Source organism: Sciurus carolinensis, chromosome 3 (assembly GCF_902686445.1).
Source record: "Sciurus carolinensis chromosome 3, mSciCar1.2, whole genome shotgun sequence".
NCBI lineage: Eukaryota > Metazoa > Chordata > Mammalia > Rodentia > Sciuridae > Sciurus > Sciurus carolinensis.
Genome location: NC_062215.1, coordinates 134,247,225 through 134,272,672, shown reverse-complemented (window position 1 = coordinate 134,272,672; position 25,448 = coordinate 134,247,225). Strand labels below are relative to the sequence as shown.

At 32.0% G+C, this 25,448-nt stretch overlaps 1 protein-coding gene across 1 annotated transcript in view; it reads right to left on the bottom strand.

Annotated features, from left to right (window-relative positions):
- Positions 1–25,448, bottom strand: part of Fsip2 (fibrous sheath interacting protein 2) — a 78,052-nt gene that overhangs the window by 42,634 nt on the left and 9,970 nt on the right. The window contains exons 8-13 of the mRNA XM_047547561.1: positions 22,990–23,104; positions 20,185–20,271; positions 7,392–7,501; positions 6,545–6,590; positions 3,795–3,901; positions 1,556–1,622 (exon numbers count right to left, since the gene is read on the bottom strand). Of these exons, the coding sequence (XP_047403517.1) occupies positions 1,556–1,622; positions 3,795–3,901; positions 6,545–6,590; positions 7,392–7,501; positions 20,185–20,271; positions 22,990–23,104 (532 nt within the window). The remainder of the gene's footprint in view (positions 1–1,555; positions 1,623–3,794; positions 3,902–6,544; positions 6,591–7,391; positions 7,502–20,184; positions 20,272–22,989; positions 23,105–25,448) is intronic.

Here is a 25,448-nt window from a genome sequence, read left to right as displayed (position 1 = left end):
TTGTGAGATAGCCATGAACATTTGCAGTCAGTAGTAAAATGTTGTGGCTTGACTATAAGCTGTTTTCCAAAAGCCCCTGTATTAAAACAGGGATGATAAGAGATGAAATGATTAGATCAAGAGAGTTACAACCTAAACAGTAGATGAATCCATTAGATGGATTAATAATTTTAATGGTCTAACAGAGTGGTAACTAGACAAGTAGAGCATGGCTAGAGGAGATAGGTCACTGGAGCCATGCCTCAGAAGGGATTATATTTTCTATGGCCCCTTCCACTTTTTTCTTTGCTTCCTGTCTGCCATGACCTGAGGAGCTTTCTTCTCCCACACCCTCCCACCATGATGTTCTTCCACCTCAGGCCCAGAGTCAGTCGCCCAATCATGGACTTAACCTGTGAAACTCTGAGTCCAAAATAAACTTTTCCTCCTTTAAGCAACTGCCAGTTATTGTGTTCACAGTAATGAAATCTGACTAACACACATTATTTCACTTATATGTGGAATATTAAAATGTTAGTCTTATAAAAACAGAATAGAATTCAAAGGATTCTGTAAATTTTAGTTCAAAGGGACTTTTTATTTTTCACTGGTGGTAAAAATCAAAGGCCTTAGAACTTAGCACCTGAAGAAAATAAAAAAAGAAAGAAAGAAAAAAATGAACAGAAAACAAAACCAGAATAGAATGGCTATTACTAGGGCATGGGCAATGGGAGGGGGGCAGACAATCTGGAAAGCACAGCAAATTGGTGTAAGGTTTTATTTATGCAATATTAGTAAGCATTGGAGATCCAATATACAATATGTCTATAGGTAACAAAATGTTATTATACATTTAAAAATTGTCACGAGAGCAGATATTAAGTGTTCTAACCACACACATATATACACACATGATTCGTGATGTGATAGTTAACAATATTGTATACTTGCAATTTGCTAAAAAGTAAAAAAGTAGATCTTAAGTGTTCCAACTGCACATAAAAGTTATGCTAATTGGCTTGATTGTGGTGAATTTTTTATAATGCACACAAGTATCAAATTATCAACTTGTAATTCTTATATATACATAATTTTAATTGTAACCTATACTTCAAAGTTTGCAGGGAAGAGTTGCTATACAAACAAACAATGGGTATAAGGATATAAGCACAAATGTCAATAATAGTTTTCAAATTTGATCGTCAGCATTAGTAGTAACTCAATAAAAATAAAAGATAGGAATATAGAAAATTCTTTTGTATCACTCATGTAGCACGTTTTATCTCTTCTGTAGAGGCTTCCCTGATGACCCTAGATAGACATAGGCATTGTCTTCCTACACGTTCTGACATTTATACATACCCACTTTTTTATGGTAATTAAAATATTGAGTTGTGATTTTTCCCATTACTATCTTCCCACAACTACACTGTAATAGCTCTGGGTAAGAATAAGGAATATTTTCCCTTATATGTTCAGTACCATACCTAGCATATAGCAAGAGAAAAATAATGTTGTTAGAGAGAGTGAGTAAATAAATTGCATGATTTACTCAATAATTGTTGCTGACAGTTACCTGATTCAGTTACGTAGCTTGACTTCTTCTTGGGTGGTCTTCCATTCCAATCAGTATTCATCCCCTTCTACATAAACGACAAAACAAACAGATCCTGAAAAACTTTACTCTAGAACTTGAACATTGTCTACTATTTCTGTATTTAAAGTATGTATATCTTTTAAATTTTTATATTCAGAAATTAAAATTTTTAATACTTCTCTTGAATATCAATTTATAAGAAATATACACATTTTATTATGTTTTTATAATATCTATTATTGTCAGAGGGTATCCATAGAACTGTTCATATATTTGATAATTTTCTAAGACTTTATATAGTTGAAACTCACATCTAAGATTTATTATAATAAAAGATACACATTAGAAAAAGTAAGGGCTAGGTATGCAGAAATCCATACGCAGTCTTCCTTATTTTATCTACTTCTCTCTTGTGAGAAAAAAAAAAAAACTTGAGTGTACTCTTTCTCTAACGATAAAAGAAAAAATAATATTATTACAATGTTTCTGTCCAAGGAAATATATTAGAAATTTAGCATCTGATGGTTTTATTAAAGGATGGTCCTGTAGATACTCTGCAAGATCATATTGTTTTCTTGTTCCGGGTATGGTGAACTACTCTTCTTAGTAAGGAAAGTAAAACTTTTCCAGTCATCTTCCTAGACACCAGTCAAAGACCAATCATATAAGAAGGCTTCTTTAAAGACAGTAGTCCGAAGGCTGCTTATGTTATTCCTTTTCTGCACAGTACTATTCACTGATAACCTCCAGTTCACTATTCATGGAATGCACTAATTAACAAGAAAGTTAATCAACTCAATGGGAAGAAAAATGGGTGTTTGGGTTTTTTTGTTTTTTTTTTTTTTTGGAGCAACAGAACAAAATTTAAGTAAAGTTGGAAGGTAGGTAATAGATTCTCTCAAAACATCAACGTGGCTCTTTAGACTTTTCTAGGAACTCAAGCAACTCTAGGGAAGCAAATCTCTTGTAACAGATTTCTCTTTTTCTTTCTTTTTTTTTTTCCACCCTGTCTGAGAGCTGTAAACAGGGTACCAGAAATTCATTTTCTGACAATGGTAGGCTGGAAAACGTTTTATAATACTTCAAAATATTCATTCAGTTTTTCACAATAAATCAGGTTTCTGTTACCATCTTATACTAATTTGAGATTCATATGGATATCGGTTTAATAATACATACATTTTCCAAAAAGGAAAAGATAAAATTCATACAGAGTTGTAAAGTCATTTTTCTTCTTTTTTATAATTAAAGACATAACCTTTGAAATATGTAGGACAATATGACTACTCCAAATGTCAGTTGTTTTTAAGAAATATATTATTTGATTCTTAACATATTTAATATGGCAACTGAGATTGTAAAACAGTGAACTATGCTTAGTAGGCAGTGTCAACTTATTATTTATAATGAAACTATACTGTAGAGAAGCATATTGTGCTAACTATGCTACATTTAAGTTATGTTTAAACTATCAATAATTATATAGATAGCATAATTATGAGAGTAAATAAATGTTGCTTGCTACTTAGAGATTTTATTTATAAATAGTACGTCTTCAGTTTATTGAAATCTTTTTCAAACCATGCTAATCCTTATCACAGTTAGCCAGTTAACACTATGCTAATATTATGGAACCAAAACTGTGGATTTGATTTCTCTTATAAAAAGTTGATAATCCACAGAGAAAATCCATTTAATTTTTTTTTTTTTTTTTGGTACTGCGGATTTAACTCAGGGGTTGTTTAACCACTAATCCATATTCCCAACCCTTTTTATTTTTTTTATTTTGAGACAGGGTCTCACTGCAATGCTTAGGGTGGCTTTGAACTTTTGATCCTACTGCCTCAGGCTCCCAAGCTGCCACGTCCGATGAGATGATCCAATTCATATATAAGGCAGTATCTTGAATATTTTTTAGTAACTCTCAAACAGCAAGTAATTGTTCACTGGTCAAAATGTTCTAAGTCTGTAAAGTAGAAACCCAATCAAAGAAATATGATTTGATTCTTTTGAAGGCTACAGGTACATAATGCAAACTGCCATCATGTGGCTTACATTTAGGCACAGAGTCCTAGGATTATCACATTTTTATTATGGCATTATTAATTTCATGGAATAGAGTTGTTCCACATGGTCAAACAATGACATATGCAAATGAGGAGCATATGACTATATCTCATTTATTGTTTGTATTTGGAGAAAAAGAAATATTACATACCTCATCTTTTGGAGGTCCTATAAGTGTCTGTGAAGTTGTGGGATAATATTTTGTGGGTGAAGGTTGAGATGAAAGAATTGAACCTTGAGCTGATATGTTTATAGCTCCTAGGGAAAGAAGAGATTCCTTTAAACATAAGAAGATAATATTGCTGGGAAAAGGGAAAATACTTTTATAGTGCTGCTCCCTGCTGAACATTCTCCCTGCTGAACTGTCACAATAACTGGAATTACCACAATCAGGAATTTATTTGAATTAAGGAAGTGTCTCCAAGAAGACCTGATAAGAACAATTAAAGGATGAAAAATATATTTTGGACTTCATGTTCTCATAGGTCTTAGTCCACAGATGGCCAGCTCCATTGCTCTGAGCTCAAGGTAACATCATGGTGGAAGAGTGCGGTAGAGGAAAGCAGGTGACGACATGATACCAGGAAGGAGAGAGAGAGAGCTCTGATCAAGGACAAAATATATACCCCCAGGAACCTCTTCCAGCCACATCTGACCTGCCTGAAGTTACTGGCCAGTTAATCCCTATGAGTGGACTAGTGAACTGATTAACTTTAGGCTCTCAAAACTCAATCATTTCACCTATAAACTTTATTTCTTTGTCTCACACCTGAAGTTTTGGCAGATACCTCACACCTGTACACCTGTTAACACTGGTTAAAAATTTCAGTGGCTCATCATTTCCTTCAAAGACAAGTTTGAAGTTCTTAATCTCTGACCCTAGTTCACGTATTACTCCAGCTTATTTTATGAAACTATCCTGAGCCCATTGCTGGAATAACAGTTTTCATTTCATCCAGTTGGTAATGAGAAACAACATATGACTCACACAGGAGAATAAATAAAACTGTGTTTTGATAAGACTACTTTCACAGTAAAATGTATGGTAGGTTAAAAGAGGAAGAAGTAATAGGTGGAAAGTTATTGCAATAGTAAAGAATAGAGAAACAAGGACAGAAGTAGTGGGAATGGAAAGACAAGAGAATTGTCATTTTTTTCACACTCAAGTCTTAGATCATAAATGAAATACACAGAAAATATGTAAAGATCCTAAAGGGTCCAAAATGGTTGACATAGCTAATAATCAGAAAAACCAGGACATTAAAATAAAATTTCTTTTGAAGAACATTTTAGATATCTGCCCCACAAATATGTAAGGTATGACATAATCAAATGGTGCAGAGGATGTTTTGAATTAAGAATTCTTCTATATTGCTTATGGAATTTTAACATGGTAATATAATTTTGGAGGCAAATTTAATAAGGCTTAGTGAAAATATTACAATATGACTTTTATAAAAATTTAGAACAAGTTATAATTAGAGTAGCACAGTACAATAATAATAGATGTGTAGAAACTAGTTAATATTTCATACAAAATTCATTTTTAACATTTTTAACATATTTTAAATATTTATCATGAAAACATTTAGATAAAGCACTAATATTTCAATGTAGGTATCTATTCCTTTGCTCTATAGAAAATATTAGGAAGTTTCTCATGTGTCTACTGGAGATGGTATAGATCCTACATTTGAGTTAAGAATAAGAATTGTGATCCTACAATATGTATAATCAGAAAAATGAGAGATTACACTATGATCTATAAAAATGTATAAATGCATTCTACTGTCATGTACAACAAATTGGAACAAATTGGAAAAAATTTTAAAAAAATAAGAACCAAATGTTATCTGAAGAAAAAATCAAATGATGTTAAGAACTCAGTCTCTGATAGTATAAGGAACATTTGACTGAGTTCTCCATCACCTTGAAGATATTAGAGCTGATCTTGACTATCCTTTTGTTGGGAGGTTTAGTCGAGAGTTACACAAAATTACTGCTAAATCCCAAACTACCAACCGCTCCCATAAAATATTTAATCCACTTCTATATAAATAACATGAAATCAAACCTTTATTCATCAGAAAAGTGCTAATTTATTAGATTGATGTATTTTTCATAATACACACACATAAATATATAAATTGATGTTATGATTAACAAATGGATTCTATTAAACCAGCTTTATATATTTATATATATGTGTGTATACATATATATATATGAAGATAGGATAAAATAAGGAGATAGATTATGCAGAAGTAGCAACTTTTAGATGTAAAAATACAAGAAAGGCTCAGATAACTTAGATTCTGTGCCTGAGTGAAAATATGAGAGTCATGAAGGTGATGAATTCAGGTTATGTTAAATTCGAGGTTGTCATTAGCCACTATAAGGAGCTGTCTTATATTTCCTGTGTATTTAGGATATGCATGGGAGTATTTTTTAGCATATTTAGTATGTTAGTATTTAGACTTGCAGAAACATAGCAAGTCATAACGTTTTTAAGTAAAGTGTATACCATTGGGAAATGGGAAACTGGATGTATTGTTTTCAGGGAACTAACAGTAGTGGAATACTAGGACAATTGTCTGTATTGTAGCCTCCCAAACCATACTATTTTAGTAACTTACTCTACCTTCTACTACAAACAACTGCAGTAGAGACTCTATCTTTTCTTTTACAATTCATAAATGACAAAAAGTACATTAATCTAACTGTAACTTAAATAGATGTTCTCATTAAAATATTATATTCATTAATAATTTTATATCATCCTTTATTTTTCAAAATAAGCATATTTTTAACAATCAGGCAAAACAACTTTAAAAACTATATAATGAAACTTAATTATGCATTTAATAACAGAAAAATCATGAATATTCTCTAATTTCTTACCTCTATCATCAGTAGCACTTAATCTTTTAGTTACCATTCCATCTCTCTATATGATACAACATAAAAGACAAAAACAAATCCATGAGTAACTGTACTTCTGAAAGAGATTTTCCTTTCAGTCAGTCAACCAAATGAATCTTCACTGTTTTCCCCTTTCATCCAATCAAGCTTTCATAAAAGTTGTTTCAGGAAGAACATAGTTATCAACCTCTTGCCATAGGATCTCAAATTTAGTTCAAAAGTGAGCCAAATATATAGCAATGTACAAACTTATTACTCTTCCTGTAGTCTATATTTTGTTTAAAGACATGGTGATCCCTTCAATGAATGGATCTAAAAAGTTCAGAGTCATTTAATTTGTCTCAAAAAAAAAATCCAACTCTAGCCATTCATACCCTCTCTAATTGAATGTTTACTGAAAACACTGCTTAGAAACCCCCCCAAAATTCATCATTCCACTTATTTTATTACAACATTTTTCTGTGCCTGTTGCCTCACTAGACAATGATAACATCTTGTTTAACTTTGGAGTCTATGTAACCCAATTTCCTTGTTTTCCATCCTTCTGGTTTAGTACAATGTATGATTAATGGTACATGGTCAATAAATACTAGCTAATATTAACATTTTAATTGCTAAGTATTTGGAGCAGTTTCTGCTACATTGCACAGTGTATTGAGAACATAAGTAACTCAATAGTTTGACAGGGAAAGGGGTCAGGTTCTCATGAATAGAACCTAACCTTCCTATGTAATCAGCACTGTATCATAGCTCAAAGAAGTAAAAATTAAGAAGACAAATCAATAACTATTGTATAAAATTTTGAAACCTAGTTTTTTTTTTTTACCTTTTGTTCTGTACCATTATCCTGTACATCTTGCTGATAAACAGCTGAAGCTGATTTTTTCATAAAATTCTTTGAATTACTTGGAGACTGATAAAGAACATTTGTTTGACCTAAAAGTAAATGAAAAAGTTAAAAATAACTTTAAGTATAACTGAGGTACAATACGTTGTACTTATTTAAACTTACTTTTAATCAACTTTTAAATTTGTATACAGCTCTGAAACCATCACTGCAATCAAGACAGCATTTTAATTACCCATAAAAGCTTTCTCATGCCCCAATGTAATCTACCCATCTCTCTATTCCCATCCCCCAACATTGGATCATATGATCGCTAATTCTGTTCTTCTTACTAAAAATTAGTTTGCATTTTGTTTTGCATTTTTCTATAATTCTATATGCATGTAATCCTCTTCTGTTTGCTTTTTTGCTTGTTCATGTTTTTTTTGGTTGTTGTTTTGTATTTTTTTTTTTGGCCTGGTTTCTATCATTCAACATAATATTATCATGTTTGCTTTTTATCATCGTATGGATATGTTGCAATTTTTTTATCCACTCATTAGTTGATGGACATTTGTATTGTTTCTGGTTTAGGTCTTTTATAAATAAAATTCTATGAACTTTCAGATAAAAAAAATTATAGGAATGTACATATTTTCTTATTTAACTTGTGCAAATATCTGCTAGCAAAATACCTGGAGCATACGGTAAGTATGTTTAACTTGTAAGAAACCTCCAACCAGTTCCAAATTGACCATCTCATTTTTACATACATCAAAATTTCAGTTCTCTCATGCCTTACCAACACTTAGCAGAAAAAAATAATAAGAATCAAAGTAAAATGTAATGTAATAGGAAAATGAAAGAAGACAATGAAAACAACATCTGACTCTTTAAGAAGTTCAGGAAAAATGATATGTCGGATTGATCCAAAAAAAAAGAATATCATGCTAAGTGAAATAAGCCAAGCCCAAAAAACCAAAGGTCAATGTTTTCCTTGATAAGTGGAGAATGATATATAATGGAGGTGGGGGGTGGAGAGTGAGAGAATAATGGGGGAACTTTAGAATATGTAGAAGGAAATGAGAGGGAGGGGGGTATGAAAAATTGTGGAATTAGAGACATCATTACCCTATGTACATGTATGATTACACAAATGGTGTGAATCTACATTGTGTACAACCATAGAAACGAAATGATGTACCCCATTTGTGTACAATGAATCAAAATACAGTCTGTAAAAAATTAAAAACTAAATTAAAAAAATAATAAAAAAAGAAAAAAAGGACATAAATCAGCACAACAGATTCTACAGACAATTACTAATGAATAATAAGTATAATGAAAACTGCATACCAATAAATTTGAAAATTTATGTGAGTCAAATTCCTTGAAGAACTCAAACTACTAAATCTTATTCATGAATAAATAAATAGGAAGAATAATCTATTAAAAAAAATTGAATACGTAGTTTAAAACTTTTATACAAAGCCTCCAATGACTTCATTTCTGAATTGTACCAAATCTCTAAAGAAGAAATTAATTCTGCACAAATTCTTTCAAAGAATTGAAGAAGTCTGAATAGTAATTAACTCATATTTTGAGAACAGGATCTCAGTGATCCAAAATATCATTTACCAGATATTATAATAAAATAAAATCTCAATTTCTCCAAGAACAAAATAAACCAAATCCAACAATATATAATAAAGATAATATATCATGAATATTGTGAATGAGTGAAGTTTATCCCAGGAATAAAGCACTAGTTTACATTAAAAAGTAAGGGACTAGGGACATGGCTCAGTGGTAGAGCACTAGCCACATGTAAGAGGATCGGGGTTTGATTCCTGATTCCCAGCACCAAACACACACACACACACACACACACACACACACACACACACACACACTCTGTCTCTCTCTCTCTCACACACATACACACACACACACACACTCTCTCTCTCACACACACACACACACACACACACACCCTCTCTCTCTCTCCCACACACACACACACACCCACACAGTAATTTATCACATTAAAAGAAAAAAAGGAAAGAATTTATGTGATTATCTCAAAGATGAAGGAAAAAATAACGTTCAATAACTATTCATGTGAAAACCTCTTTGTGAACTGCAAATAGAGGAGACGAATATCATCTGATAAAGGCTATCTTCAAATTTCTACAACTAATAGAACAGTATCACAATGAACACAACCTGTTAACCTTCTGTTTAACATTGTAATGGAAGTCTTATCCAGAAAAAAAGAAATGAAAATTAAGTCTTAAATATAATCATGACAGGCTACTTTGTACAAATTGGAAAGTTGTTTCTAAATTAGTTTTTATAAGTGCACAAGGATAACCAAGTCAAGAAAAACAACAAACATTGGATGACTCAAACTGCTAGAATTCAAGACTTATTATAAAGCTACAATAATGAAGAAAATGCTATATTTACATACAAATAGATCAACAAAACAGCAGTGAATGCTTATAAGTAGAACCACTTATCTATACTCAAATTTGCCAGTGCATTTCAATGATGTTTATGCAACTCTATATATAGAAAATAAGCTTGGATTATTCTATCTTTTCAGAGACTAAAATGCCCACTTTTAGACATAAATAAATTCTAGATTCATCCTGAGGGGGTTTCCACTGGTCAGAACTGTCACAACGTTGGCATTAATAAACAATAACATATGCTGTTAACTGTCACAAATTTACACAGTTAGGTATGTTGAAGTACACTAAATTTGTATAAACCTGGGAGAGTTCTTCATGACACTTAAAAACACTAACTGCATATTTTGAATACTGTTACTCAAAGAATTCACCATTTTGAAAATTGCTGAATAATAACAAAATATTACATATTTACTCTGCTTTTCCTAAATATTCTGTACCACAGAGTAAGCAAACTGAAATTGAGGGTAAATTCTTTTTAAAAAATTATTTCAGCTAATCTGTGAAGAAGTAATTACAGAATTAAAGTATCTCAATTTTGCAATATTTAATTCAACACAAAAGACTGCTGAGATCACAGAGAAAAAACAGGTATTAGGTGCTTCCTGAATGGAAAGGTTCACCAACATTTGGGATCAGTCTTATTAAAGAAAGTCAACCTGAAAACAAATAGATCTAACTAGTACTTGATAGGAAATACAGAGGAAACAATATACAGAAATATACCATATAAATAAGAAATGTACAGGATAAGCAACTCAATTTTGTACAAATAAACTATAAACATAAAAAAAGAAGGCAGGAATAAGAGATGCATGAAAGAGAAATTTATAGATTAAAACATACTCAAAAAAATATCAACCTATTGATAAGTTAATCAGTGTAGATTCAAACATCAAAATACATTTGTGACATTTATGACATTATTGAAAATTTAAATAGTTATTTGATGATGTAATGAAATTATTCATTATTGATTTGGGTAATATGTAATTGTATTGTTGGTATGTATTTTTTAAAATAATCCCTATCTTGGAGATTCAAGATGGTGGACTAGAGGGAGACTGCATTATTTGTCCCTCCATGACCTGGGATTTAGGCAGCGGGATTAGTGCTTTTCTGAGAGGTGGGTGAAAGAGGGATTTCACCACAACCCAATACTGAACAGTCAGAGTGTCTTAGAGACTCAGAAGGACAGAGACTACATTGGAACCAAGCTGGTTGTAGCAGTAATAGTAGTTGCACAGAGGGAGAAATAACATAGAGGAATACAATGAACAGGTTTAGTATGGAAAATCCTGAGATCAGAAAAGCAGCCTCCGATAGCTGATCTGGAGGCTGCGCTGTACACTGGTGTATGAAAAGTGTCTGTGTTTCCCAACTGGCTCCAGAGAGCTGAGGCTGGAGTGATCTTGAGGTAGCCATGCTGCAGCTGCTGCTGAGGGATCCCAGAGATCTAAATAATGATGGTTATATGGTCCTGGAAGTGCTTGCTGCATACCCTAGGCTGCACCTAACAGAATGAGAGCTAAACAGGAGCAGAGAATATTTTACCCAGGGGGATTCAAATTGGAAAAGTGAAAGGGAGTCCAACTCACTTCCCCCTTTGTCTGGTAGCTCATAAGACCAGCTGAAGTGGGTTAGGAGTTTGAACAATAGGTGTGAATACACCCAGGAACTAAGCCCAGGAAGCCTTTAAAGACTGTGTGTGTGGACAACAGAGCGAGTGAAGGATTGGCTCCCCCAATCCATGAGTAGAATTCCAGGGACACTTCAGGAATCCAGACTTCTAGCAGAAATTGGTAACTTCCAGATCCTAGGTGTGTATTGATCTAATCTCTCAAGAACAGTCTCCACCCAATAAAGTCCCTGAGTCCTGATTAGACACAAGCCCCAACAGTGGGAATTCCATCATAGAACACTGCAGCAGCCCCACCCTGGGAGTGTATGGACCTGGTCTGTGCAGAGAAAACTCTAGCTGACAGTACCTCCCATTCCATCCTAACTCATACTGGTGAGAAGGAAAGCTGAGCAGTTTTGAACTCAACTGGCCACTTGGGGAGCAACACAAAAAGGGGAAGGATCTAACAACCCTTGGCTTTTACACGCATGCTAACTACATAGCTCAAAAGGAAAAGGAAAGACATTTGGGCATAGACAGTGCATATATTCTCATTGACTATTTGGGATTATTTCAGTGGAAATGATTCCTTAACTTTTCATTCAGGATATTTTTTCCCTTTGTGTGTGTGTGTGTGTGTGTGTGTGTGTGTGTGTGTTTATCTCATTTGTAGCATTTTTCAAAACGCAGTTATTTTTCTTTGCCTTGCTTTTTGGTGGTTAGGGTTTTTGATTAGTGTATCTTGGTTTTATTTTGTATTGTTTTTCATGTGTCTGTTTCTCTTTCTTTCATTTCTTCTGCTAACAGCTAAATTCAATTGTTCTTTCACCTTTCCTTTATTTACTTCTATTTTTTTTCTTTTCTTATAACCGCACCACACCCTACACCTCTCTTCTGCTTTCTCTTCATTCGCTTTTTGAAATTGTAAATTCTTTTTTACCTTCCTATCACATTTTCTTTTCTTTTAGCTGTATTCCTATCATCTTTTAGCACTAATTGTTTTACATAACAACTTCCCCCACCATTGATGCTGTTGCAGTTGTTACTACTGTGAATCCCACAGTTGACATCTGTTTGATTTCATAAAAATAGTTACTTGTTGTTTTTGCTGTGGCAATTACTGACCTACCATTTCTGGGTTTTGTTGCAATTAACACTATAGATTTCATAGTAGGAACTAAGTAGTTAGTTTTGTGCTGTATATTGTTTGTATTGTTTGTTGCTATTATTTTTTCCCCTAATCTGTGAGATGCTAGAAACCTACCGGAACATTTCAAGTTTACAGGATAGAAATTTGGCTGCTGAACTAAACTCAACCAAAAGACAGTGCACCTTCCTCTACATACAAATTAATGACACTTAATCTTCAGCTATACTTTAATATGAAGAATAGGAAAGACAAAAAACCATAAACTAACAACCAGGCCCCAAGTAGAAACAGCTGTAGTAGAAACTGTGAAATAACACCAAGATATAGATGCCACACCTACAAAGTGATCTCAATCCAGATCACTCTAGGATACTTTAGCAACTGAAGTCCAGGCCCTAAAAACAAGAGGTAGAGGAATCCATCTCAATTGATGCTCAAGATCAAGACCTCTGAAAACCTGAGAAAATAGGCAAAACAAGTCTCCCTCCAAAATCCATAATCCCCCCAGAGGAACCCACTGACAATGAGGTAGATGAAAATTCAGAGAAAGATTGTAAAAAACTGATTATCAAAATGGTCAATGAACTAAAAAAAGATCTAAGAAAGGAATTAGGTGAGCAATTACAGGGAGCAGTTACAATTGTAATAAAGAAATACTGAAAAGAAAACAAGCAGATCTCCTAGAAATGAAAGAAAAGATCAATCAAATTACAAACTCATTTGAAAGTTTCAATAACAAACTAGGTAGTACAGAAAATAGAACCTCAGGCCTTGAAGACAGAATTTCAGGCACTGAAGACAGGATATATGATCTTGAATACACAGAAGGCCATACAGGGAAAAAAATATAAAACATGAACAGAATATACAAGAACTCTGAGATAACTTCAAAAGACAAAACTTGAGAATCATTGTTTAGAAACAAACTAAATATATGAAGAACATTTTCAATGAGACAGTTACAAAAAAAAAAAAAAAAACTTCTCTCATATCAGAAACAAGAGAGCCATCCACATACAGGAAGTTTACAGAACCCCAAATGGACTCAAGTCAAATGAGAAGCTCACTGAGATATATCATAATCAAAATTCTCAACACAGAAAATAAGGAAAGAATATTAAAGTCACAAGAAGCAAACAACAGGTCACATTTAGAGGCAAACCAGTAAGTCTGATTTTTCTGTTCAGACTAAAGTCAAGGAGGGTGTGAAATGAGATATTCCAAACACTAAAAAACAACTGTTATCCAAGGCTTCTGTACCCAGAAAAACACAGTTTCAAATTCTAGGGGGGGAACTAAAAACATTCTATGACAAGAAAAAAAAAAAAAAAAAAAGAATTCATGAGCAGCAAACCAGCACTACAAAGTAAAACTTCACACAGAGGAATTAAAAAAAAAAAACCAACAATTCCCAAACCCTAGAGAGGAAAGTCAATAGAAAAATAATCAATTAAATGAGAATAAAGACAAAGTAAAATATAGCAAAAAAACAAAATGGCAGGAAACCACAAACACATATTCATACTAATGCTAAATGTTAATAGTCTGAACTCTGCAATTAAAAGACACAGATTACCAAAATGGGTTAAAAAACAAAATCCATCTATATGGTGTTTATAAGAGACCCATGTTATAGGCAAAGACACTCACAAACTGAAGGTAAAAGGATGGGCAAAAGTATTCCAGGCATCTGGTCCAAGAAAACAAGCTGGAGTAGCTACTCTCATATCTGACAAAAGTAAATTTCAAGCAAAAATTCATCAAAAGAGACAAAGGAGGACATTATATACTAGTAAAGGGGACAATTCAACAAGAAGCTATAACCATAGTAAACATGTGCACCCCAAATATCCACATACCCAAGTACATGGAAAAAATTCTCTATGACATTAAATTTTATTTAGACTCCCAACACAATAATAGTGAGGGATTTCAATACACACTTATCACCAGTAGACAGTTAAAAAAATCAACAAAGATATTTCCATCCTAAACAATATCAAGTGGACCTAATGAACACCTACAGTATATTCCACCCCTATTTACCTTCTTCTCAGCAGCACAAGGAATATTTTCCAAAATGGATCATATTCTAGGCCTCTAAGCAAATCTTAGCAAATAAAAAAAAAAAAACTGATAAAATTTGATGTACTCTATCAGATCACAATGGAAAGAAACAAGAAATCAACAGCAAGAAAAATAATACAAATCACATAAACTCGTGGAGATTGAATAAAACTCTCTTAAATGAAAAATAAATCAAAGGGAGAAATGGAAACAAAAATTAAGAAATTCGCAGAAATGCATGAGAACAGAGACATAACATAACAAACTCTATGGGACAGTATGACAGAAGTTTAAGAGGCAAACTTATAACACTGAGTACATACATTAAAAATTAGAGTGATCCAAATAAACAAACTTATGCTTCACCTCAAGATCTTAGAAAACAGAAGAACAAACTAACCCCTAAACCAGCAGAAGACAGGAAATAATTAAGATCAGAGCCAAAATCAATGAAATTGAGAATAAGAAAACAATATGTAGGATCAATGTAATGAAGAGTTGGTTTTTTGAAAACATAAAATTAGCAATCCTTAGCTGAACTAACCAAAAGAAAATGTAAGAAGCAAATTGATAAGACCAGAAACAGAAAAGGTGATATTACCACAAACCCCTCTGAAATTCAGATTTTATCATATCCTATTTTGAAAATTTATACACCAATTAATGGAAAAATCTGGAAGACATATATGACATGCACAGATTGAACCAGAAGATAGATGTCTTAAACAGATAAATATCAAGTAATGAAACTGAAACAGCAATTAAAAGCTTTCAAAAAAGAAAAGCCCTAGACCTGAAGAATTCTCAGCTGAGTTCTACCAGACCTTTACAGAAGAATTAATGCCAGTCTTTCTTAAATTATTCTATGAAATTAAAGGAGAGGGAACACTCCTTAATAATTTTATGAAGCTAGTATAACCCTGATACCAAAAGCAGATGCATCAAGAAAATAAATATTCCTGATAAACATAGATACAAAAAAATCCTAAATAAAGTATTATCAAATTGCATTCAAAAACACATCATGAAAATAATACGCCATGAATCAAGTGAATTTCATTCCAGGAATACAATAAATGTGATTCATCACTTAAAAAGAATTAAGAACAAAAACCACATGATCATCTCAATAGATGGAGAAAAGGCCTTTGTTAAAAGTCAACACCCATTCACATTAAGAACACCCAAGAAACTAGGGGTTGAAAGAACTTACCTCAACATCATTAAGGACATTTATGACTAACCCTAAGCCAACAACATGTAAATGGAGAAAAACTAAAGGCATTTCTACTATCTGGAGCAAGACAAGGATGTCTATTCTACGAGTCAATATAGTCCTTGAAACATTAGCCAGAGCAATTAGGAAGGAAATGGGAATCAAATGGATAGAAATAGGAAAAGAAGAAGTCTAACTGTCTCTTTGATGATATAATCCTATATCTAGAAGATCCCAAAAAACTCCACCAAAAGAGCTTATAAATGAATTTAGCAAAGTATCAGGACATAAGATCAACACCTATAAATCAACAGCTTCCCCATATTCAAATAGTGATTTAGTTCAAGAAGAAATCAGCAAAATCATTCCATTCCTAATAACACTAAATATATATATATATACACACATATATACATATATACATAAATATAAATATATACATATATGGGAATTTATATATATATAAATATATATATATAAATATAAATATATATATTTTATATATATTTATATATATTTAATTTATATATATTTAATTATATATATATATATATATATATATATATATATATATATATATATATATACACACTTGGGAATTAATCTAACCAAGGAGATAAAAGAGCTCTACAATGAAAATTATAGAACACCGAAGAAAGAAATTGAAGACCTCAGAAGATTGAAAAACATTCCATGTTCTTGGATACGCAGAATTAATATTGTCAAAATGGCCATTCTCCCAAAAGCAATATACATATTCAAAGTAATACCCATCAATGACATTCTGCATAGAATTAAAAAGAATTCTTAACTTCATTTCAAAGAATAAGAGACCCAGAAGAGTCAAAGCAATACTAAGCAGAAAAGTGAAGCAAGAGACATCACAATACCTGATCTGAAATTACACTACAAAACAATAGTAAAAAGGCAAGATATTGCACCAAAATAGACATGAAGACCAATGGAACATAATAAAAGAACCAGAGACAAACCCCAAAAACTATAGCTATCCAATATTTGACAAAGGTGCCAGAAAAATAACTTGGAGAAAAGATAGCCTTTTTAATAAATAGTGCTGGGAAAACTGAATAACTTTATGTAGAAAAATGAAATTAGACCCCTAATTTTTACCCTGCAGAAAACTCAAATCAAAATGAATCAATGACTTAAGAATTACATCAGAAACCTTACCAATGAGAGAAGAAAACATACATTCAACACTCCATCATATTTGTGCTGGCACAGACTTCCTTAACAAGACCCCAAAGGCATAAGAAATAAAACCAACAATCAATAAATGGGAAGACATTAAACTAAAAAGCTCCTGCACACTTAAGAAAATAATTAAGAGCATGAAGAGAGAGACTACAGAATGGGAGAGAAGCTTGGTCTCCAACTTCTCCAATAGGGGATTAATATCCAGAATATACAAAGAAGTCAAAAAACTCATCACCAAAAAATAAATAAATAAATAAACCAAATAATCCAATCAATAAATGAGGAAAAGAACTAAACATAAACTTCTCAAAAGAAGAAACACAAAATGCCAATAAATACATTAAAAAGTGTTCAACATCTCTAACAATTAGAGAAATGCAAATGAAAACTATTCTAAGATTCCATCTCATGTCAGTTAGAATGGCAAGGATTAAGAATACAAAGAATAATAAATGCTGGGAGGTTATGGGAAGAAAGGAACACCGATACATTGTTGGTGGGACTTTAGATTAGTACAACCACTCTGGAAATCAGTATGGAGATTTCTCAAAAATATAGGGATGGAACCAACACATGACCTAGCTATCCCACTCCTGGGTATTTTCTCAATAGACCTAAAATCTGCACACTACAGTGACACAGCCACATCAATGTTTGTAGCAGCAGAATTCATAGTACCTAAATTATGGAATCAACTCCAATACCCATCAATAGATGAATGGATTACAAAATTATGATATATATACACACACACAAAATAGAGTTCTACTCAGCTATTAAAAGGAATAAAATTATGGCATTTGCTAGTAAATGGATGGAAATGGGAGAATATCATGCTCAGTTAGCCAAACTCAGAAACTCAAAGGTTGAACATTTTCTCTCATATGCACAAATTAGAGTAGAATAAAGGAAAGGGGGGAGGAAGGATTAATATTATATAAAGAACCAATCAAATACAAATTAATAGACAAGTGAAAGGTAGTCCAGTAGTATAGAGGAAGGAGAAGGGGAGTGGGGAGGACAGGAGGGGAAAGAGATAAGGAAAGGGGGAGATCATGAACTGAAATTGGTTTCCATGCATGGATGAGCTTGTTGGGATGAACCCAACTACTATGTATAACCATTAAGCTCTAATTAAAAACAAACAAACAAACAAACAAAAAAAAACAGAAAATCCTCATCTTCAAAAGATATACTGACAGATGAAAAGCTATTGCATGTGTCTCAAAAACAGTATGTCCAAAAACAATAAGGCTGCAGGAAGAGTTTGAGGGCAATGACAAGATTGCTCATGAGTTATCAAAATGAATGACAGGTAAACAAGGGTTCATTATCCTCTTCTGTGTTTTTGTTTATATTTGAAATATTTAATAAGGCTTAAGAATATCTTTAAAAACTGAAAATATTTTTCACATCTAAAAGATTAATGACTCCACAATACCAAAAGGAGCTCATCCAAATAAACCTAAAATAAAATATAACAAAATATACAAATTATGAAAAGTTGAATTTTATTACATTGAATTAAGAACTGTGTATCCAAAGATAGACAAAGCATAAATTTTAAGAAAATATTTGCTATATTATATACACACGTATAATAGGTGAGTGTCTAATATGACTATGAACTCCCAAATCCATTAAAATCAACCCAGGATGAAAATGGACAAAAGATGGTAACTTCTCATAAGAGAAGAGAAGGCCTAGAATCCCTGAAGAATCACTTGTCCATGTTTACCAGGTGATTTACACATACACATATATGTGATTTACACATATAGTCAGTGAATCATTGTTCAAGTTATCTAACACATCTATCAACAGAAAAATGGATGTTAGAAATTGTGGTAAATTCATATAATGGGATATGACTAGTTATGAAATGAACCAAAATTTCAAGCAACATACACATTAATGTTTTGAAACAATGCTGAGTATAAAAAGCACGTCACAGAAGACTGGATACAATATCATATATAAGTATTAAAATATATTAAAATGGTATTTATATCTATATTTGGATATATGTAGGTGAAGAATACACAGTCATTTAATAAATGTATTTTTTAGAAAAGTTTATGATAATGACCAGAATTAGATGACAGCTCTTTTTGTGGGGGAAAGAAGGTTTATTTCAGGAAAATTTAACAATAGATATAAACTTATAGTTCCAAGAATCCAATGGAAGGGGGATGGGAACAAAGACATATATATCTAGACAAATCATAAGTTGCTGAAAACTAAAACCCTTCAAAAATAATTGAAAATAATCAGAGAAAAAACACGGTTGCATTTTTTGTAGAGAAATGAAAATCAAAATATTGTGGGCACCTCATCATAATAATGGAGAAAACAAAAAAAGGGAATAACATATTAAATATCTAGAAATGAAATACTCAGGTTTCTGAGTTTTGATAAAATTAAACATAGTGTATACTAGGAAGAAAGGATTTGAATTGTATCTTTTTAGGTTCTAATCTAGAAGAACCAGGTGATTTAATGTTCATAAATCAATTAATTTGAAATTTTAAATGTAATAGTGAGTCATATTGTTCAAATTTGAAGTCTTATGCTTTTTATGGTGTATTATTAGGAAACATTTTTTTGTTTGGACCTACACTCTAGTGAGCTCCAATGGACAACATGAAGTGACAATAGAATAAGATATGTAAAAGTTGACAATTCAATAAGTTCACAGTGGCTTTGGAGTAATTTCTAAACCATTTCAGTTTTCCTAAAATTATTTTGAGTATTAAAAATATTTCACAATTTAATAGGTACTTTGTATTATACATTTAATGGTAATAAAACTTTCATTTAACTTTTTGTAAGTGATAATAAGTTCAAAACAATCAGTTATGTAGGGATTATATTCTGAAAATAACAGGATGTGTGGTTCTTTAGTATCACTCTAAATCTATCATTTGTCAAAATGTAACAGAGAACTTTTCTGCACTTAAGTGAAAGAGGTCATTATCAAGTTTAGTCTTTCTCCAAATTATTATACTTAGCATTTAGTATTTCTTATAATAATATTCAATTACCATGTATTCCTTTCTGTGTTTTCTGTTCAGCGACTGGATAAACTACTTTTATATCATCATAAGCCGTCTTTTTCTTCTTCGCAGAAGCTTAATTAAAAAAAAGTAATAAAACAATGGTTGTTAATTATGGTGATAAGAAGTACTGAAGATAGACTTTATACTTGTCACGTCTAGGTGAGCCATGTGCTAATCCATATGCGGGATTGTGGGGCCAAATATGAGAAGATGGAGAGATATGAATGGGACATGTTTCAGAAACAGAATTTTCTTTTGGCACAAAAGAAAATCTGTACTGCAGTCTACTGGAACATGTCATTTTCTCTCACATGGGAATGCATACTGGCATGATGATGGCTGAGGATCTACAGCCTACAGTGATTTCTGCAATTGTTGGATTTGCGTTCATTCTAGCCTGGCACAAGCAAATTATACATATATCCCTTTTTGTGATAGAGTTCTTTTATAATAGCTGTTTAGGTGGGCAATAACTTCACTGCATATGTACTCAATGGGTTTACATCAGAGAGGTAAAATGTGAGAGTGATCTCTTTCCTCACTGATCATTGGAGAAGAATCTTCTAATATCCCTTTTACCCCTCTGAAAGTTTTCCACTTGATGGAAGATGATGACATTACTATAGTGGTAAAATTCAATTTTATTTGTGAAATATCATTGTTCTTCTCTCATATTAATGTTATAAATTCATTAATATACTACCACTTCAAAAAAAAGACAAGCGGTAACAAGTGTTTAAGATAACACTTGACATTCTTTTCCTATTAAGTGAGAAAGTTAACAATTATGTTGGGATATATATAGTTACTAAAGTAATTTCTTATCTGAACCATAGATTGCTATCATTGCCTCAAAGAATTATACAGACTGAATTAATCCATTTTGCAAACATGCATTTAAGTATGTATGTTTTTTATTTTCAGTACCAGGGAATGAACCCAGGTATACTCTACAACTGAGCTACTTCCCAAGTCCTTTATCAGTTTTTTATTCTGAGACAGGGTCTCCCTAAGTTGCTCAGGCCTTGCAAAGTTGCTAAGGCAGGTCTCGAGCTTGTGATCCTCTAGCTTCAGCTTCCTCAGTTGCTGGGAATACAGATGTGTGCCAACATGCCTGGCTAGCATACATATTTTTGTTGAAGCTCTGTGACACAGAAAGGTGGGAGTTATTATTACAAGTGAGTAAGACAGTGGAAAGTATGTAATAATGAATGTTACAAGCTACTGAAGGGATTCAAAAGAGAAGTATCTTCCCATTGGGTTATCAAGTAAGACTTAATGAAGGCTTAAAGTGAGGCTTTAAGTATTGTAGGATTTTCATGGAGTGAGCAGATCATTCTAAACTGAGAAAATTAGATAAAGAAGCAGAGAAGCATGAGATGCAACCTGTATTTTAGAAATGTCAGTAGTCTCATTTGACAGACCAATGAAAACAAAAACATTGCTTACTCTGTGCCAGAAGAGGGGGCTCTTTATAGAAATTATTTGAGGTATTATCTTTGTTTTTAGGTGTTTAAACTGTCTCTGAGAGCTTAAGTAATTTGCTTAAGCAATTTACAAGGCCATAAAATGATAAAGCAGGAGTTGGACCTTGGCAGTCTGGCTCCAGAGCCTGTTTGTGTTATCCTTAAATCATAGTTATCATCTTCAAGTGTATAGTGTGGAATAAAATTTAAAATTGGGAATGGATTCTACTTAGTGATGTATGCTTGCATAAGCATTCTGAGCTGCATTAATAGGCAACAGCTTTGGGGTCAGGAGAAGAAATCATTAGAACAGAATTTTAAGTGCAATTGGGGAACAGTGCACACAATAGATTTGTAGTCAATTAAAAAAAAGAGTAAATTGAGACTAGTCAGTCAATTTTCTGGAAAGACACAAGGAGATTTTGACATAGAAACAGGATGAGAAAGGAAACAGGATTGAGATCATGTTCTTTCCTAATACTACGTAATCATAGATAATTAAAGTCCATGTATACTTTTACATTTGAGCCACCAAATAAGGAAGGGGACTCAATACGGTTTTATAATGTTATAAATAAAAATGAATCTGGTATGGATTGGGCATAGCAACTTCACTGCTCTGTATTTTGTATCCCTTCTTTAAACTTCATTTTTTTTTTCTTTTTAAAATTCTTCCTTGTGTACATTCTATCTTCTTTCTTATCTTCCCTCTTTTATTTCCTAGTGCTGTATATTTTCCCTGGTTGGTAACATTTCTACACTGGTATGGTATTATATACCATGTTGGTATATAATAGCATTTATTTCAAACACAATTGTCTAGTTTCAGTAGTGTAGGGAATTTTTTTTAAACTACAGTGGAGGAAAACTTGTCTCTTGAGTTTCTTCATAGCATTTTTTTCAGTTTGTTATAATTTTTACACAAAAATGTCTATCATTCGACTTGAACTGTAATATGAAAATTATTAGATCAGACCCTAGAACCAAGTGGGTAGCAAGTGTAAGCACATGAAATACTATCAAAGATATATAATGGGGGTGGGGGAATGGGGGATGAGAGAAGAAAGGAGGAACTTAACATAGAGGGAAATGAGAGGGAGAGGGTATGAAAAATGGTGGAATGAGACAGACATCATTACTCTACGTACATGTATGATTACATGAATGGTATGATGCACAACCATAGAAACAAAATGATGTACCCCATTTGTGTACAATAAATCAAAATGCAGTCTGTAAAACAAAAATAAGAAAAGAAATACTACAAAAGGATTTTTACTAGATAAGCATGTATTACATTGCCTTTTAAGGTTCTCACATTCACCATTGGCTCCATCTTGTCCGTTTTCTAACGTATTTTTCCCCATATCTTCTTTAAAGCCAGTATCTTGCATTTTTTGTAAATGATAAGCCATTTTTTTCTCTAGCAGAGCTTGTTTCTAAAATATTTTTAAAATATACTGGTTAACATCAATTTGCCTTTTATAAATACAAAAATGCTATTTAAAATGTGACAGTATATTGAAAATGAACAGTCTGTCTTGTGACTTGTAAGTTCACACTAAGTAAAAAAATGGGAGGATAATAAGGGGATAAGGGGTACATTTCTATCTGTGATCAAGTGTGAAGAACATTTTTAAACATTGAGATACAACAGAACTCACTGCACACTTTTGGGGAACTAGTACAATTTCTGTTCAGATAGGGTCTCTTATACATACTTATCCTGGTAAATTTAAGTAATTTCTCAATCATTTTTAACTAGAAGATTCCTGAGGGCCTAAGCAAAAGTCATCTGGGTCAACCACAGGCAAACATAAAACATGAATTATAACTTCCTTTTGTGAATTTCTATGTTATTTTAGACCATGGATATAGCAGAAAGAAGATAACTTCAGAGAAAGAAACTCAGAGATCTTTAGGGGGTTTAATGGAGTATTCAGCAAGAAAATGGATCAGCACATGTGCATAATGAAACTAAGATTGCATAAAGGATCATTCTAAAGAATCATTCTAAAGGATCATTCTAAAGAGCAGAAATTACATCTACCTTAAGATGGAAATTATACCTATTCTTACCAGTTGCACTGAAAAAAACATCAAATCATATGGGGCACAGTACTAAAATGAGTTTTACCTCAGTAATAAGGAATAACTAGTCCTAGATCAAATGTGGCTCTGGTTTTGTCTAAAAAATCATTTTTAAAAAAGATATGTATAATCAAACTTTCCAAATAAATTACACATATGTAAGAAACATGCTAAGGAATATGTATACCTATGCAAAAATATCCTGTACACAAAGTAAAATTCCCAATAACTGGCATTCAGTCAAAGAGTACTAGGCATATATAAAAGAAGGTAACATAACTGATAGAAGAAATAAATCAATGTACTAAAATCAACTCATAAAAGAAACAAATGTTAGGACAAAGACGTGCATTAATATAATAAACAAAATGGCATTCTGTATGTTTAACAGTAAGATAAGAGACATAGCAGATGTAAAATAGGCCAAGATAAAATTTTGATATCTGAGATGAGTATAGTCATTAATATTGATATTAATGACAGTATAGATATTACATAAGAAACTAACATTAATTCAGCAAGAGAAACTATCCAAAAGTCAACACTAAGAAGAAAAAAATTGAAGACTTTTGAGAGATGTGAGATAGCTTCAAGCAGTTTAATAACTGCAAAGAGAAAAGACCACATACAATAAATATTTAATAATAATGACCTAAAGTGTTCCAAAGTGGATGAAAATCGTAAATTTGCAGGCTCAGGAAGCCCAAATAACCAATGCACAGAAAACAACAAAAATGTCACCAGGTATATAATAATCCAATTTCTCAAACCAACAATAAAAAGAAAATTTTAAAAGTTGCCAGAGGGAAAAAGTTGTTACACAGAGAGAAACAAAGTTAAGAACAGCAAATTTCTTGTTAGAAACAATGTAGAGAAGAGAACAGAACATATGTTTTAAGTTCTAAAACAAAATAAAAGGTCAATGGAGAACTCTATATCTATCTGATATTAATTGATATATGAAGTAACATATATTCAAAGAAAATCTTTCAAACATAAATGTAAATAGTTTTTCTGACATACAGATCTAATTGATGAAGAGAAGTACTAAAGAAAACCCTTCAGAAAGAAGAAAGTTAAGACAACAGAAAAAAATATGGATATACAGAAAAGAATGAGGAACACTAAACCTTGTAAGCACATGACCAAATACATGTTTTATTATTTCAATCATATTAATATAAAAATGACTGTTTAGACATATCAATGTAGTAAGGGATTTAAATATATATATACATATGGCTCTGACTTTGTCTATTAAAATATATATATATATATATATATATATATATAGGTAGGTAAAATGCATGACTGAAACAGATAAAGGCCAAAGGGAGGAAAATAAAGTATATTATTGTAACATTCTTATACTATGTGTAGAGTTATAGAATAGCACTTTAAGGTCTACTCTAATAAATAAAAGATATATACCATGATCACAAAGCACTAGACTACATAACAGAAAAAAAGTAAAATTCCAATAAAATAAATTTTAAAATTAGTTAAAATTTAAAAATTCACAAACAAGGCAAAAAATGAGGAAGAAGTCAATAAAGAAAAAAGGAAATATATACAAAACAAATACTGACATGATAGATATAAAATTAAACATATTAATCATAACATTAAGTATAAATATATTAAACAACTTAATTAAAAACAGAGATTGTCAGATTGAATAAAACAGTTCAA